General features: G+C 37.3%; 1 protein-coding gene across 1 annotated transcript in view; it reads right to left on the bottom strand.

Annotated features, from left to right (window-relative positions):
• DACH2 (dachshund family transcription factor 2) overlaps positions 1–19,427 on the bottom strand; it is a 791,610-nt gene that overhangs the window by 179,816 nt on the left and 592,367 nt on the right. Inside the window, exon 6 of the mRNA XM_065915301.1 lies at positions 188–360. Within this exon, the coding sequence (XP_065771373.1) occupies positions 188–360 (173 nt within the window). The remainder of the gene's footprint in view (positions 1–187; positions 361–19,427) is intronic.

The raw sequence follows: 19,427 nt of genomic DNA, 5'->3' as shown, positions 1-19,427 counted from the left end.
AAACAAATGACAATAACAAAAACACCTTAGCAAGCCTAGTCAGAAATCAAACTCATCAATACTTTATGCTAAGCAACTGAGTTAATGAGCTGTGTGTTTATACTTAAGAATTCATGGAATTATTATTATGTTATCAAAATGTAAATGTTATTAATTGCTTTATCCTCTTCTAAATTACAATTCTTACCTTTATAACTGAGGCCCCAGCTCTGGAGAGTGGACTGTGAATCTGGGCTGCAGCAGCCATGTTGGCAATAGTATTGAGATGGTTCATCTGATTCATTGCCATAGCAACTGATGCAGGAGGTAAGCTGACTGGAAGTAGGGGATGCGGCATCATCATAAATGGCAGATCCAGTCCTAAAAGAGACAGTGCATGTTAAATTACCATATTAGTTACATTATTTGGACAAAGGGAAATCATATCAAAATTGATAAATAGTGAAAAAAAAAAAAGTCTTCACTCTTGTTGAATTTTAAGTGATTTTATCATATCCTAGTATCTACTTGAGCAATTAATAGCATCTATGGAATTTAACATGGTTTTATAATTTAAAAATGCACCTATATTCAGATTTTTATTTAACAATATTCCTTGTTCTTGCCCTCACTTCCAAAATATTTATTTATAAGGTTCAAATTTTTACTCATAAAAATAAACAAAAATCTTTAAGCTGAACATCATCGTGTTTAATAAAAAGAAGCAACTTTCTTTTTAAACATTATAGTGGAGGGAGGAGCCAAGATGGTGGAGGAGTAGGACGGGGAGACCACTTTCTCTCCTAGAAATTCATCAAAAGAATAACTGAACCCAGAGCAAACTTCACAAAACAACTTCTGATCGCTAGCTGAGGTCATCAGACGCCCAGAAAAGCAGCCCATTGTCTTCGAAAGGAGGTAGGACAAAATATAAAAGATAAAAAGTGAGTCAAAAGAGCTAAGGATGGAGATCCGTCCCGGGAAGGGTCTTAATAGAGGACATTTCCAGACACCGGGAAACCCTTGCACTGGCGGGCCTGGGGGAAGTGTTTGAATCTCAGAGTTTGAATCTGACTGTGAGGGATACAATAAATAAAACCCACAGATTACGAGCCTAAAAGCAACTCCCAGCAGAAAAGTACCCCAGACGCCCGCATCCACAACCAGCAAGTGGGGGAGGAACGGAGAGGAGCAGGCGGCATTACTTGGGGCAGGGTCCGGACCTGAGTGCCCTGAGGACAATCGGAGGGAGCTTTTGTGAGTTCCCAGCTTGAACTGTGGGACAGCAAAAGAGAGAGAGAAAATTAACCGGCCCGAACACACTGCCGGTCATTCGCAGAACAAAGGGACCAAGAAAGTCCTGAGAAGAGCTCGCAGGCCGTGGACAGGCCCAGCCCCTCTGGAGGCAGGAGGCAGGGGGGAGGGGAAGGGGGCAGGCTCGGCCCCAAGGACCGCATCCCCTGCCACACTGCAAACGGGCCTTCATCTTCTAATAAAAGACCTCCCGAGATTCTGGATGGTCGACATCCGCCAGGAGGGTCGTGGCTAGGCACGGTACACGAGCCCGGCCGTTGCGGGCGGGGACTGGGGCTGGGGACACGGAGGGCAGAAGGCGCACGCACCTGATTGGTGCGGGTGGAAACTGAGGCTGGGATCGCACAAGGCAGAAGACGCGCTGCACCCGGGGAGAGAGCGCCCGTCAAGCGCCTGGCTGCCTGAGCCACTCGGGTGGCGTAGGGACAAAATGCAGGCGCAGTTTTGTGTACCGCGCTTTTGTGACTCACCCTAGGGCTGGAACCGCACACAGCCTGGAGTGCGCTCCATGCAGAGCAGCCGGGAGCCTGAGTAGCCCAGACGGAGAAAATAGCGCCAGACCCTCCCGGCAGCGCCGGCCCCTCCCTGCAGCGCACCGGAACTAGCTACCTGAATAAGAATCCACCTCCGCCCGCCTGTGTCAGGGCGGAAATTAGGCGCGGAAGAAACCGGCAACAGAAGTCAAATAAACAAAGAGAACTGCTTCAGAAGGGACTGGTACAACAGATTAAAGTCCCTGAAGAAAACACCGACTTCACTGGAAGGGCCTGTAGATGTCGAGAAGTGTAAGCTGGAACGAGGAGATATCTGAAACTGAGCCGAACCCACACTGACCGCAAGAGCTCCACAGAAATTCCTAGATATATTTTTTCTTTTTTTTTTAAGTAAGAAAAAAATTTTTTTTCTTTTTTCTCTTTTATTTTCCTTTAAAATTCCCTATTACTCCCCCATTACTCCTTAACTTTCATTTTCATAGATTTTTATGATTTTTTTAATTAGGTAAAACAATTTTTTTTCTCTCTTTTTCTTTTTCTTCTTTTTCTTCTTCTTTTTTTTCCTTTTCTTCTTTCTTCTTCTCTTCTATTTTCTATTTTTCTTTTTCTCTTATTTCTTTTAAAGTCCTCTAGTACTCCTCTTATTACTCCTTAATTTTCATTTTCAATACACTGTAACCTTACAGGAAAGAAAAAAAAAAAAGAGACGCCCTATTTTTAAACCAAACTTCATATATAGTTCTAAATTTTTTTTTATGTTTTGGTTTTTGTTTTTAATATAGTATTTTTAAGAGTCTAACCTCTACTCTAGATTTTTAATTTTTGTTTTTCAGTATATGATATAAATTGTGAACATTTAAGAATCCAATATTCAGCTCCCATTTTTATTCAGGAGTGTGTTGATTATTCTCCCCCAATCTTGACTCTGTTTTCTACTTCAGAACACCTCTATTTCCTCCTTTCCCCTTCTCTTCCCAATCCAATTCTGTGAATCTTTGTGGGTGTCTGGGCTACGGAGAACACTCTGGGATCAGACAACTTCGTAGATCTGTCTCTCTCCTCTTGAGTCCCCCCTTTTCTCCTCCTGCTCATCTCTATCTCCCTCCTCCCTCTCCTCTTCCTCATGTACCTCTGTGAAACTCTCTGGGTGTCCCTAACGGGGGAGAAACTTTTCACCATTAAACTGGAAGTTTTATTATCAGTGCTGTATGGTTGGAGAAGTCCTGAGACTACAGGAAGAATAAAACTGAAATCCAGAGGCAGGAGACTTAAGCCCAAACCCTGAGAACACCAGAAAACTCCTGACTACATGGATCTTTAAGTAATAAGTGACCGTCCAAAAGCCTCCATACCTACACTGAAACCAACCACCACCCAAGAGCCAATAAGTTTTAGAGCAAGACATACCACACAAACTCTCCAGCAACGAGGGAACATAGCCCTGAACGTCAACATACAGACTACCCAAGGTCACACCTAACACATAGACCCATCTCAAAACTCATTACTGGGCACTCCATTGCTCTCCAAAGAGAAGAAATCAAGATTCACGCACCAGAACACTGACACAAGCTTCACTAATCAGGAAACCTTGACAAGCCAATTGTCTACCCCCGCCCACTGGGTAAAACCTCCACAATAAAAAGGAACCACAGACCTCCAGAATACAGAAAGCCCACTCCAGACACATCAATCTAAACAAGATGAAAAGGCAAAGAAATACCCAACAGGTAAAGGAACATGAAAAAAGTCCACCAAGTCAAACAAAAGAGGAGGATATAGGGAATCTACCTGAAAAAGAATTTAGAATAATGATAAGAAAAATGATCCAAAATCTTGAAAGCAAAATGGAGTTACAGATAAATAGCCTGGAGACAAAGATTGAAAAGATGCAAGAAATGTTTAATAAAGACCTAGAAGAAATAAAAAAGAGTCAATTAAAAATGAATAATGCAGTGAATGAGATCAAAAACACTCTGGAGGGAACAAAGAGTGGAATAACGGAGACAGAAGATAGGATAAGTGAGGTAGAAGATAAAATGGTGGAAATAAATGAAGCAGAGAGGAAAAAAGAAAAAAGGATCAAAAGAAATGAGGACAACTTCAGGGACCTCTGGGACAATGTGAAATGCCCCAATATTCGAATCATAGGAGTCCCAGAAGAAGAAGACAAAAAGAAAGGCCATGAGAAAATACTCAAGGAGATAATAGCTGAAAACTTCCCTAAAATGGGGAAGGAAATAGCCACCCAAGTCCAAGAAACCCAGAGAGTCCCAAACAGGATAAACCCAAGGCGAAACACACCAAGACACATACTAATCAAATTAACAAAGATCAAACACAAAGAACAAATACTAAAAGCAGCAAGGGAGAAACAACAAATAACACACAAAGGGATTCCTATAAGGATAACAGCTGATCTATCAATAGAAACCCTCCAGGCCAGAAGGGAATGGCAGGACATACTGAAAGTAATGAAAGAGACTAACCTACAACCAAAATTACTGTACCCAGCAAGGATCTCATTCAGATATGAAGGAGAATTCAAAAGCTTTACAGACAAAAAAAACCTGAGAGATTTCAGCACCACCAAACCAGCTCTTCAACAAATGCTAAAGGATCTTCTCTAGACAGGAAATGCAGAAAGGCTGAATAAACGTGAACCCAAAACAACAAAGTAAATGGCAACGGGTCCACACTATCAATAACTACCTTATATGAAAATGGGTTCAATGCCCCAACCAAAAGACAAAGATTGGCTGAATGGATACAAAAAGAAGACCCCTATATATGCTGTCTACAAGAGACCCACCTCAAAACAAGAGACACATACAGACTAAAAGTGAAGGGCTGGAAATATATATTTCACGCAAACGGAGACAAAAAGAAAGCAGGAGTCACAATACTCATATCAGACAAAATAGACTTTCAAATAAAGGATGTGAAAAGAGACAAAGAAAGACACTACATAATGATCAAAGGATCAATCCAAAAAGAAGATATAACAATTATAAATATATATGCACCCAACATAGAAGCACCGCAATATGTACGGCAAACGCTAACGAGTATGAAAGAGGAAATTAATAGTAACACAGTAATAGTGGGAGACTTTAATACCCCACTCACAACTATGGATAGATCAGCTAAACAGAAAATCAATAAGGAAACACAAACCTTAAATGATACAATTGACCAGCTAGACGTAGTTGATATCTATAGGACATTTCACCCCAAAACAATCAACTTCACCTTTTTCTCAAGTGCACATGGAACCTTCTCCAGAATAGGTCACATCCTGGGCCATAAATCTGGTCTTGGAAAATTCAAAAAACTGGAAATCATTCCAGTCATCTTTTCTGACCACAGTGCAGTAAGATTAGATCTCAATTACAGGAAAAAAAAAAAAATTGTTAAATATTCAAACATATGGAGGCTAAATAACACGCTTCTGAATAACCAACAGATCATAGAAGAAATCAAAAAAGAAATCAAAATATGTATAGAAACGAATGAAAATGAAAACACAACAACCCAAAACCTATGGGACACTGTAAAAGCAGTGCTAAGGGGAAGGTTCATAGCATTACAGACTTACATCAAGAAACAAGAAAAAAGTCAAATAAATAACCTAACTCTACACCTAAAGCGATTAGAGAAGGAAGAAATGAAGAACCCCAGGGTTGTCAGAAGGAAAGAAATCTTAGAAATTAGGGCAAAAATAAATGCAAAAGAAACTAAAGAGACCATAGCAAAAATTAACAAAGCTAAAAGCTGGTTTTTTGAAAAAATAAGCAAAATTGACAAACCATTGGCAAGACTCATTAAGAAACAAAGAGAGAAGAACCAAATTAACAAAATAAGAAAGGAGAAGGGTGAGATCACAACAGACAACACTGAAATCCAAAGGATGATGAGACTACTACCAGCAGCTCTATGCCAATAAAATGGACAACTTGGATGAAATGGACAAATTCTTAGAAAAGCATGACTTTCCAAAACTGAACCAGGAAGAAATAGAAGATCTTAACAGAACCATCACAAGCAAGGAAATCGAAACTCTAATGAAAAATCTTCCAGGAAACAAAAGCCCAGGACCAGATGGCTTCACAGCTGAATTCTACCAAAAATTTAGAGAAGACATAACACCTATCTTACTCAAACTCTTCCAGAAAATTGCAGATGAAGGTAAACTTCCAAAATCATTCTATGAGGCCACCATCACCCTAATTCCAAAACCAGACAAAGATGCCACAAACAAAGAAAACTACAGGCCAATATAACTGATGAACATAGATGCAAAAATCCTTAACAAAACTCTAGCAAACAGAATCCAACAACATATTAAAAAAATCATACACCATGACCAAGTCGGCTTTATCCCAGGAATGCAAGGATTCTTTAATATCCGCAAACCAATGAACGTAATACACCACATTGACAAATTGGAAGATAAAAACCATATGATTATCTCAATAGATGCAGAGAAAGCCTTTGACAAATTCAACACTCATTTACGATTAAAACTCTCCAGAAAGCAGGAATAGAAGGAACATACCTCAACATAATGAAAGCTATATATGACAAACCCACAGCAAGCATCACCCTCAATGGTGAAAAATTGAAAGCATTTCCTCTGAAATCAGGAACAAGACAAGGATGCCCACTCTCACCACTACTATTCAACATAGTGTTGGAAGTTTTGGCCACAGCAATCAGAGCAGTAAAAGATGTAAAAGAACCCAGATAGGAAAAGAAGAAGTGAAACTCTTGCTGTTTGCAGATGACATGATTCTTTACATAGAAAACCCTAAAGACTCTTCCAGAAAATTACTAGAGCTAATCAATGAATATAGTAAAGTTGCAGGATATAAAATCAACACACAGAAATCCCTTGCATTCCTATATACTAACAATGAAAAAACAGAAAGAGAAAGTAAGTAAACAATACCGTTCAACATTGCAACAAAAAGAACAAAATACTTAGGAGTATATCTACCTAAAGAAACAAAAGACCTATACACAGAAAACTATAAAACATTGATGAAAGAAATCAAAGAGGACACAAACAAATGGAGAAACATACCGTGTTCATGGATTGGAAGAATCAACATTGTCAAAATGGCTATTCTACCCAAAGCAATTTATAGATTCAATGCAATCCCTATGAAGCTACCAACGGTATTTTTCACAGAACTAGAACAAATAATTTCACTATTTGTATGGAAAAACAAAAAACCTCGAATAGCCAAAGTAATCTTGAGAAAGAAGAATGGAACTGGAGGAATCAACCTGCCTGACTTCAGGCTCTACTACAAAGCCACAGTCATCAAGACAGTATGGCGCTGGCACAAAGACAGAAATATAAATCAATGGAACAGAATAGAAAGCCCAGAGATAAATCCACGAACCTATGGACATCTTATCTTTGACTAAGGAGGCAAGGATATACAATGGAAAAAAGACAATCTCTTTAACAAGTGGTGCTGGGAAAACTGGTCAACCACTTGTAAAAGAATGAAACTAGAACACTTTCTAACATCATACACAAAAATAAACTCAAAATGGATTAAAGATCTAAATGTAAGACCAGAAACTATAAAACTCCTAGAGGAGAACATAGGCAAAACACTCTCCGACATAAATCACAGCAAGATCTTCTATGACCCACCTCCCAGAATATTGAAAATAAAAGCAAAAATAAACAAATGGGACCTAATGAAAATTAAAAGCTTTTGCACAACAAAGGAAACTATAAGTAAGGTGAAAAGACAGCCCTCAGATTGGGAGAAAATAATAGCAAATGAGGAAACAGACAAAGGATTAATCTCAAAAATATATAAGCAACCCCTGAAGCTCAATTCCAGAAAAATCAATGACCCAATCAAAAAATGTGCCAAAGAACTAAACAGACATTTCTCCAAAGAAGGCGTACAGACGGCTAACAAACACATGAAAAGATGCTCAACATCACTCATTATCAGAGAAATGCAAATCAAAACCACAATGAGGTACCATTACACGCCAGTCAGGATGGCTGCTATCCAAAAGTCTACAAGCAATAAATGCTGGAGAGGGTGTGGAGAAAAGGGAACCCTCTTACACTGTTGGTGGGAATGCAAACTAGTACAGCCACTATAGAAAACAGTGTGGAGATTTCTTAAAAAAACTGGAAATAGAACTACCATATGACCCAGCAATCCCACTTCTGGGCATACACACTGAGGAAGCCAGATCTGAAAGAGACACGTGCACCCCAATGTTCATTGCAGCACTGTTTATAATAGCCAGGACATGGAAGCAACCTAGATGCCCATCAGCAGATGAATGGATAAGGAAGCTATGTTACATATACACCACGGAATATTACTCAGCCGTTAAAAAGAATTCATTTGAATCAGTTCTAATGAGATGGATGAAACTGGAGCCCATTATACAGAGTGAAGTAAGCCAGAAAGATAAAGAACATTACAGTATACTAACACATATATACGGAATTTGGAAAGATGGTAACGATGGCCCTATATGCAGGGCAGAAGAAGAGATGCAGAAGTACAGAACAGACTTTTGAACTCTGTGGGAGAAGGTGAGGGTGGGATGTTTCGAAAGAACAGCATGTATATTATCTGTGATGAAACAGACCACCAGCCCAGGTGGGAGGCATGAGTCAAGTGCTCGGGCCTGGTGGGCTGGGAAGACCCAGAGGAATCGGGTGGAGAGGGAGGTGGGATGGGGGACCGGGATGGGGAATACGTGTAACTCTATGGCTGATTCATATCAATGTATGACAAAACCCACTGAAAAATAAAAGATAATAAAATAATTGCAAAAAAAAATAAATAAACATTATAGTGTAATGATGTGTTAATAGTTTCTAGCTTAACTCTTTCTTTAGGATACATAACAGTGGTACTGGTATGATAAGATGTATATTCTTTAGACTTCAGAATTATTGAAGAAAATAAGACTTGGAATATGTCCTTCCCTTTTAGCTATAAATCTCTAAGATGAATGCTTATAATTCGAATTTGAAGACTTTGTCCACAAGGAATAACTCCTCTATCAAAATATCAACTTGTTTTCCAGTTTAATAACAAATATCCACATCTTTGAGTAGTCTCAATAATTCTATTTGTTTTATTATGCAAAATTAAATATTTTTCACATATTTTAAATTTCTTAAAGAATATCTTTTAAGTATTATCCATATAACACTTGTGGTAGCCACAGATATGTCATTATGAAAAAAAATAACAAGTTTAAATAGTTGTCTGCTTATCCTTCATAAGGTTGGTATTTGTGAGGAAACAACTTTGAGTAGAGGCTAGGGAAAGTTGGCCTAACATTACGGATGTTAACATGACTACAATAAGTAAACTATAGCACTTTATAATGCATTTTAAACTATTGTCTTGATAGTAATCTTGCCTTTTTTGGACATGATCCCAGAAACAAGTAATCTTTAACAGATGTTCTAAAATGTGCTCCCCTGTAATTTTCCTAAATCATTATAGGCTATTGAAATTCTACTATGGGCAATGTTTATGTTCATTTTACACACAATTATCAAATGTCAATAACATCCCTTTCTCCTCTTTGCATCCCATCTTTTTTTCTTGTTTCCAATATCACAACAGCAAGTGTACAATGAATCTGTAGGAAATATATTCAGAAGCCTCTTAAATCTCATTCCTCAAAACAACAGTAATAGTAATACAAAGGACACAAACAGGGCTAGAAGGAAGAATGCTGTAAATAAATCTCCTGAGCTCAATAAAGATGGTTGAATTAAAGTAATTAACAAAGTATTCAAAAGTATCACAATGAAACAAACTCCTAGATATGACAGGTCTCACATTAAAGTGATCACTCTATTAAAGAAATTCCTAAACAAAGAATACAACAGTCATCAATATTTCTGATAAAGACAGACACAAAATGTACTGTTACCAGAATTATTCAAGGATAAAAAAAAGCTAGAAACAAATTTTGTGTGGAATCCAAGAAGGGAAACATTTCTATACTTCTTATGACTCCAAATCCCCAAAGAGTATTAATAAAATATTTTAAACTTTTCCCCATAACTTCATTTATGGCTCACCCTCTGAATCTCTTTTAGGAGCAATCTTTTAGAACAGACTTTGCAGTTTTGAAACCTTTTTCCTGTGATTACTAATTTAAAGTCTCAATACAGTGCAAACACTGAATTCAAAATGGATTTCTGTGTCCCCTTTTAAATTAGTTTCTTTTTAGTTCACTTTACAAAATTATGTAGATGTATATGCATTTTATGCTTTACCCATAATGCAGCTTTACTATAATGATGGGACACTCCATAACATAAATTAATCACTATTTATCTCTCCCTAAGATCTTCACTTCATGTTCAACTTAGTAGCAACCATCAATAACCTTCACCTTATGTTCAACATAATAGCAACTATCAATAACCCATTTATATAAGGTTAACATTTACCACAAACCCAAGATAATTATGGACTTCCAATTCTTCTTTGTATAGTCAGTATTTTAATAGAAAATTGATCAAACTCTAGATGAAAAGTAGTCATCAGTGTCTCTATTTTTCACTCAAATGATTAAACTTTTGTTGACTTTACACTTCTGTTAACAGTATAATAATCTTTCCTCATCCTTGAAAGGTTTCCAGGATCATCCAGATACCATTTGACCATATCAAGACATATGCCTACTTAAAGTCCAATTGACATGCAAACTACAAACAGAATTTAACAGCCATTGACAGTTTTAAAATATAATTCACTCAAACATTTCAAATAACCATGAAGGACTTAAAAGTCACAACTTCAGACCATGACCAACAATAACTAACCATCAATTGACTATATATCCTGGAATTTAAGTTAATATTTATATTACACGTGAGTTTAATAGTGACCTCACTTGAGATGCACATGCAAAGCATATGCAAATACTGAGTTATGCAAGTTAAACTTTTCTCAAAGCTGAAAACATTAAATTAAGAGCCATCAATAATATATACAATTCCAGCAATCTGGCTCGTTGAGTTACATGTCAGAAATGTACAGAGACTTTTAATATAATGGTAATGAAGACAAACTCTTTTTAAAAATCACTAAAATGTGTTTTTTTTTTCCTGTCAATCACAAGGACATCAGGTGTACCACTATAAGCACTCTTTGTAATGCATCTTGGTATTGTGGCTACTCCTATAACTTTTATGTAAGTGCATGGCACCACCTCTTTTCAGTAATTAAGGCTACAAATTTCATAATACTCTAATCTTCCCTCTAAAATTACACATATATTCAGTTTCCGAGTCATTATCATGTGTAATATCTTGTATTCTACAGTCAGGCACCAATCCCGTCATGCCTAGATGGTAAACTGTCTTCCTGGTTGGTTTTCCTATACCATTATTTCATTTCCACTTCAATTTTAAAGACTTTAAGTGGCTACTCATTATCTCCAGAATAAAATAGAAGCTCTTTGGTTTCATATGAATTTAACTTTCTAGCTTTGATATCTCACTATATTCTTCTATGTATGCTCTACTCTATCTCCTCTGGACCAGCTGCAGTTCTCCACAATTTTAATTCATCTTAGCTTTCACTTTTTTTTCTTTTCTCATTATTATTTTATTTATTTTAATTGGATGCTAATTACTTTACAATGTTGTAGTGGTTTTTGCCATACATTGACATGAATCAGCCATGGGTGTACATGTGCTCCCCATTGTGAACCCCCCTCTCACCTCCCTCCCCATTCCATCCCTCACGGTTGTCCCAGTGCACCAGCTTTAAGTGTCCTATTTTACGCATCAAACTTGGACTGGTCATCTATTTCACATATGTTAGTATACATGTTTCAATGCTATTCTCTCAAATCATCTTACCCTCATCTTCTCTCACAGAGTCCAAAAGATGTGTACTGGCATTCTATGTGTGCAGGCATAATCCTTGTTGCTTCTTGCCTCTCTGAGAGGCTCTCCAAGATCAGCAAGAGTGTCTGACCAAAGCTTGTTTCAAACTATTGCTTCTGTGATGCAAAGGATATAAGATTTTATGTGTGCTCCTTAAGAGCAGAGTTTCTGTTTCCTACAGCCCACTGAATTGCTATACACAAGCCCCACTGGTCTTCAAAACAAGATGTTCCAGGGACTTCTCTGTTGGATGCAAGTTGCCTAGTTTAGGGAACTTGATTGTGGGGCTTGGACAACTTTCTCCTTGGAGAGGATCTCTGTTATTGTGATTACTCTCCCATATTTGGGTTACCTACCCTGTTGTGTGAGTGCTGATGATTTGGCATCTCCACTCATTCTATTTATCTTGTTGTGGTTATTTCTTTATGTCTTAAGTTGTGGAAAATCTTTTCTGCTAGTCTTCAGGTCATTCTATAGATACTTACTCTGTGAATAGTTGTAATTTTAGCGTTCTCTTGAAAGGAGTAGGAACTTGGTTTTCCTACTCTTCCAACTTAGCCACACTGTCTCCAATCTTTTATTTTTAATAAATATGTGTCTTTATACTTAAAGTAAGTTTCTTAAAGACAACAAATTGTTTGTTTTCTTATCAACTTCAATGGCTTCCATATTTGCTGTTGCTGTTTTTTTTTTTTTTAATTGAATCATGATTATATAGGAGGGCTTCTCTAGTGGCTCAGATGGTTCAGAATCTACTTACAATGCAGGAGATCAAGGTTCAATCCCTGAGTCAGAAAGATCCCTTGGAGAAGGGAATGGTTACCCACTTCAATGTTCTTGCCTGGAGAATTTCATGAACAGAGATTACCAGGCTACAGTTCATGGAGTTGCAAAGAGTTGGATATGACTGAGCAAGCACACATGCATAATTATAGTTGGACATGACCGAGCAAGTACACATGCATAATTATATAGGAAGTAGGTTGTTTACATACCAGCAAAATCACCAACACCCTAGGTCACAAATATGCACATCTATGTCTTTAATTGCTATATTAAAATCAATCATATTTGGAATGATTATGATACTTGGATAAGCAGCTATCATATTTTCTATTCATTATCCTTGGTTCTTTTTTATAATCTTGTTTTCCATTCTTTTCTTGCCTTCTGTAGTGTTAACTGACCATTTTATATGATTCATTTTCTCCTCTTTTATCAGGTTAATTATACTTATTTTTACAAAAATTTTAGTGATTTCCTAGGAGTCTGTAATATATATTTTACAACTTATTTAAATCAGCTTTCAAATAACACTAAATCACTTCATGGATTTGAGGTTGTACACAAGAACTGTCTTTTGGAATCTTTTGTTGACTACGAGGGCTACTCTATTGCTTCTGAGGAATTCTTGCCCACAGAAGTGGATATAATGGTCATTTGAATTCGCCCATTCCTATCCATTTTAGTTCACTGATTCCTAAGAAGTTGATGTTCAATCTTGCCATCTCCTTCTTAACCACATCCAATTTACCTTCGTTCATGGACCTAACATTTCAGGATCTTATGCAATAGTGTTTTTCATGGTATTGGATTTTATTTTTAAGACCAGACACATCCACAGAACACATCTAACACCAGAGCTGAATATCATTTCTGCTTTAGCCAAGCTGCTTCATTCTTTCTAGGGTTATTGGTAATTACCCTCTGCTTTTGCCCAGTAGCATAGTGGACACTACCCAACCTGGAGGTGGAGATCATCTTCTAGTATCACATTTTTTGCCTTTTTCTACTGTTAATAAGGGTCTTATGTCAAAAATGCTAGAGTGAGTTTGTATTTCCTCTTCCAGTGGAGCACAAATTGTCAGAACTCAAAAACTACAGAATGATCATAGTTCATTTCCAAGGCAAACCATTCAACATCACAGTAACCAAAGTCTATGCCCCAACCACTAATGCCAAAGAAGCTGAATTTGTCTGCTTCTATGAGGATTTACAACACCTTCTAGAAGTAATGGTAGAAAATGATATCTTTTTCATCATAGGGGATTGAAAAGCAAAAGTAGGAAGCCAAGAGTCACCTCCCCCAAAAAAAACAAGCAAGTTTGGCCTTGGAATACAAAATGAAGCAGGGCAAAGGCTAACAGAGTTTTGACAAGAGAACACACTGGTCATAGCAAACATTCTTTTCTAAAAACCCAAGAGACAACTCAACACATTGACCAGATGGTCAGTACTGAAATCAGACTGATCATATTTTTTGCAGCCAGAGATGGAGAAGCTCTATATAGTCAAAAAGCAAGACATGGAGCTGACTGTGGCTCATATCATCAGCTCCTTATTGCAAAATTGATGCTTAAATTGAAGAAGTTAGGAAAACCACCAGGCCATTCATGTATGATGTAAATTATATACCTTATGATTATACAGTGTGGTTGATGAATAGATTCAAGGGATTAGATTTAGAAGATAAAGTGCCTGAAGAACTACAAACAAAAGTAGATAAAATTATACAGAAGGCAGTCATTAAAACCATCCCAAAGAAAAACAAATGCAAGAAGGCAAAGTGGTTGTCTAAGGAGCTTTTACAAATAGCTGAGGAAAGAAGAGAAGTGAAAGTCAAGGGAGATAGGGAAAGATATAGCTAAGTGGATGCAGAGCTTTAGATAATAGCAAAGAAATCTAAGAAGGCATTCTTAAATTAACAATGCAAAAGAATAGAGAAAAACAGTAGAACAAGAAAGACTAGAAATCTCTTCAACAAACTTGAAGACATCTAGGAAACATTTCATGCAAGGATGGGCATGATAAAGGATAAAAACAGTAAAGATCTAACAGAAGCAGAAGAGATTAAAAAGAGATGTCAAAAGTACACAGAAGAACTGTACAAAAAATGTCCTAATGATCTGGATAACAACGATGGTATACTCACTCACCTAGAGCCAGACATCCTGAAACATTAGCTCATGTGAACCTTAGGAAGCATTACTATGAACAAAGTTAGTGGAGATGACAGAATTCCAGTTGAGCTATTTTAAACCCTAAAAGATGACGTTTATAAAATGCTGCACTCACATGCCAGCAAATTTGGAAAACAGCAATGGCCCCAGGACTAGGAAAGGTCAGTTTTCATTCCAATCCCAAATTAAGGCAATGCCAAAGAATATTCAAACTACCATACAATTTTGCTCATCTCACATGATAGCAAGGTTATGCTAAAAATCCTTGAAGCTAGACTTCAGTAGTACGTGAACAGAGAATTTTCAGATGGACAAGCCGGGTTTCTAAAAGGCAGAGGAATCAGAGAAAACATTGCCAAAAATCACTGGTTCATGGAGAAAGCAAGGGAGTTCCAGAAAAGCATATACTTCTGCTTCTTTGACTATGCTAGAGCGTTTGATTGTGTGGATCACAAAAAACTGAAGCATTATTGAATAGATGAGATTGCCAGACATCCTACCTGGCTTTTGAGAAACTTTTATGTGGGTCAAGAGGCAATAGTTAGAACCGAACATGGAAAAACTGACTGGTTAATTGGGAAAGGAGTACGAAAAGTTTATTTATTGTCACCCTTCTTATTTAAATTATATGCAGAGTACATCATGTGCAATGCCAGGCTGGTTGAATTACAAGCTGGAATCAAAATTACTGGGAGAAATACTAACCACCTCAAATATGCAGAAGATACCACTCTAATGGCAGAAAGTAAAGAGGAAGTAAAAACTTCTCGATCAGGATGAAAAAGGAGAGTGAAAAAGTTTGTTGAAACTCAACATTCAACTAAGATCATGGCATCTAGTCTCATCATTTCATGGCAAATAGGGAAAAATTGGAAATGCATATTTTATTTTCCTGGGCTCCAAAATCACTGTGGATGATGACTACAGCTATTAAATTAAAAGATGATTGCTCCTTGAAAGAAAAACTAACTAAAAAACTAACTAAAAGACAAACTTGACACCGTATTAAAAAGCAAGAAATAATTTTGCTGACAAAAGTCCACATAGCCAAAGTTATGTTTTTCAAGTAGTTCTTTACAACTGTGAGAGTTGGACAATAAAGAAGGCTGAGCACTGAATAACTGATGCTTTTGAATTGTGGTAATAGAGAAGACGCTTGAGAGACTCTTGGATCACAAGGAGATCAAATCAGTAAATTCTAAGAGAAATCAACCCTAAATAGTCATTGGAAAGACTGATGCTGAAGCTCTCATGCTTTGGCCACCTGATGTGAGGAGATAACTCATTGGAAAAGACAAGATTGAAGGCAAAAGAGAAGGAGTGGAAGAGAATGAGATGAGCATATAGCATTACCAACTCAATGGACATGAATTTGAGCAAACTCCTGGAGATAGTGGAAGACAGAAGAGCCTTGAGTGCTGTAGTCCATGGGGTTCACAAAAGAGTCAGACATGACCTAACAACTGAACACCAACAACTTAATGGGTAGAGAAAGTTAACTTAGAGCAGATTATCTCCATAGCTCACTTTTGTGTTTTATAACGCCACTCTCATCTTTTAACACTTATACATGAAGTTTAATAATCCATATTATCATTGCTGTTATTATTTGGAACAGTGTATTTGCTAGATTAACAATAGAGACATAGATATATTAATTTATTGCTTCCCTAACTCTCTCCTTTTCTTTATGTAGATCCAAATTTCTGACCTATATCATTTTTCTTCTCTATGAAGACTTTCTTTTAACATTTTTGCAGGGCAGCAATGATGGTATGGGCACAAATTCCTTTAAATTTTGTTTGTCTGAGAAACTCTTTATTTTCTCACTTTGAAAGGAAAATTTCAGGAAATCTAAAATTCTAGGTTGGTGAGTTTGTTTCTTTCATTATCGAGTATTTCATACCACTCTATTCTTTAGTGCTTGGTTTCTGAAGGTAAATCTAAAGTAATTCTTCTCATACTCCCCCAGCCTAAATGAGTAAAGTGTGCCCCAATCAGTCACTGCTTTCTCCACCTCTCAACTCAGCAGGGAACAGACACATGAGGGTGGCACACAGAGAGATGAGCCCCACAACAAAGCTGAGCCCCATAGGTAGTGCAACTAAAGAAGAGGAATGGAAATCTCTCTGTGGGGCTTCACAAGCTGCAGATTAAATCCCTATGATTGGCATGGTAAATCTTGTGTCTTTGGAATGTATTAATAGACAGAGTGTTCCCACAGCTGAGACCAGTCTAGCTTTAGTAGCAGTGTACTTTGCGGGGAAATACAGGTGGGAATTGGCACAGGTCAAAATCTGACGTACCCGAACGGTGCCCACAGTGGGTCCAGAGACCTATCTAGAGGGTCCAGTGCTGGACATTTCACAAAAACCGCCAGAAAGACAGGAACACAGCCCCAGTGATCAGCAGATGTGCTGCCCAAAGTTGTACTAAGCTCACAGACACCCCCAAACACACAAACTGATGTGTCCTTGCCCATCAGAAGGAAAACAGTAAGCTTCACCCACCAGAGTGCAGACACCAGACCTTCCCACCAGGAAATATACATAATCCTGGATTAGCCTCACTCACCTGAGGACAGACATCAGGAACAAGTGGAACTATGATCCTGAGGGTTTTGGAAAAGAGATTACATAAAAAGTAAATAAGACAAAATGAAATGACAGAGAAATATGTTGCAGAAGAAAGAGCAAGGTAAAAACCCACAAAACCAAAAAGTGAAGAGGAAATAGGGTATCTACCTAAAATGGAATTCAGAGTAGTGATAGTAAAGAAGATCCAAGATCTTGGAAATAGAATGGAGGCATGGATCAAGAAGATACAAGAAATGATTAACAAGGATCTACAGGAACCAAAGAACAATCAGTGATGAACAATACAATAACTAAAATGAAAAACACCTTAGAAGGAATCAACCACAGAATAACTGAGGCAGAAGAACAGATAAATGAGATGCAAGGTAGATTGGTGGAAATAACTTTTGGGGAGCAAGTAAAGAAAAAATAAATAAATAAATGAGGAGGGCTGCAGAGACCTTTTTGACAACAATAAACACAGAAACATTCGAATTATAGGTATCCCAGAAGACAAAAAGAAAGCACCTGAAAAAATACTTGAAGAGATTATAGACAAAAACTTCCATAATACGGGAAAGGAAATAGTTACACAAGTCCAGGAAGCACAGAAGGTTCCATACAGGATAAACCCAAAGAGAAGCACACCAAGACACATATTAATCAAAATAATAAAAATTAAATGCAAAGAAAAAACATTAAAAGTAGCAAAGAAAATGCAACAGAAACATTCAAGGTAATCTGCATAAGGTTATCAGTTGATTTTTCAGCAAACTCTGCAGGCCAGAAGGGAAACACAGGATATATTTAAGTGATGAAAGGGAAAAACCAACAACCAAGATTACTCTAACAAGCAAGGATCTCAATCAGATTTGACAGAGAAAGTAAAAGCTTTACAGACAAAAAAGCTAAGAGAATTGAGCACCACCAAACCAGCGGTAAAACAATTGCTAAAGGAACTCCTCTAGGCAGGAAACAGAAGAGAAGAAAAATACCTACAAAACAAACACAAAATTATGAAAATGGTAATAGGAAAATATATACTGATAATTACCTTAAATGTAAATAAACTGAATACTCCAACTAAGACACAGACTGGCTGGATGGATAGGAAAACAAGATCCATAAATGTGTTTGCTATAGGAAACCCACATCAGATCTAAGGACACATACAGACTGAAAATGAAGGGATTAAAAAGATATTCCATGCAAATGGAAATTAAAAGAAAGGAAGAGTAGCAATACCCATATCAGAAAAAAAAAATAGATTTTAAAATAAAGACAGTTATAAGAGACAAGAAATGACACTAAATAATGATCAAGAGATCAATCCAAGAAGATACAGCAACTGTAAATATTTATGTTTCACAATACAAGAGCACCTCAATACATAAAGCAAATGCTAATAGCCATGAAGCCTGGCGTGTTGCAGTCCATGGGGTCACAAAGAGTTGGACACAATTGAGTGACTGAACTGAACTGATCTGAATAGTCATAAAAGGGGAAACTGACCACAACACAAAAATAGCGGGAGACTTTCACATGGCAGTTTCCAATGGACAGAACATACAGACAGAAAATTAACGAGGAAACAAAAGTTTTCAATGACACATTAGACCAGTTGAATTAATTGATATTTATAACACATTCCACCCAATAGCAGCAGAATACACTTTCTTCTCAAGTTCACACGAAACATCCTTTAGAATAGATTACATCTTAGTCACAAATCAGGCCTTGGTAAATTTAAAAACATTGAAATTGTATCAAGAATCTTTTCTGACCACAAAGCTATGAGATTAGAAATCAATGGCAGGGAAAAAAAACTGCAAAAAAGATGAACACAGGGAGACTAAACAATATGTTAATAAATGACCAAGAGATCACTGAAGAAATTAAAGAGATCACTTGAAGAAATTAAAGAGGAAACAAAAACTACCTAGAAACAAATGACAATGAAAACACAATAATTAAAAAGCCATGGGACACAGCAAAAGTAGTTTTAAGAGGGAAGTTTATAACAATATAATCCTACCTCAAGAAACTAGAAAACCCTCAAATAAACAACCTTAGATTACACCTAAAGCAACTAGAGCCAGACATCCTGGTGTCCAAAGTCAAGTGGGTCTTAGGAAGCATCACTGTGAACAAAGCCAGTGGAGTTGATGGAATTCCAGCTGAG

The sequence above is a fragment of the Muntiacus reevesi genome, chromosome X, assembly GCF_963930625.1.
Source record: "Muntiacus reevesi chromosome X, mMunRee1.1, whole genome shotgun sequence".
Taxonomy (NCBI): Eukaryota; Metazoa; Chordata; class Mammalia; order Artiodactyla; family Cervidae; genus Muntiacus; species Muntiacus reevesi.
The sequence above is the reverse complement of the archived record's forward strand: the minus strand, read 5'-3'. Positions and strand labels throughout refer to the sequence as shown.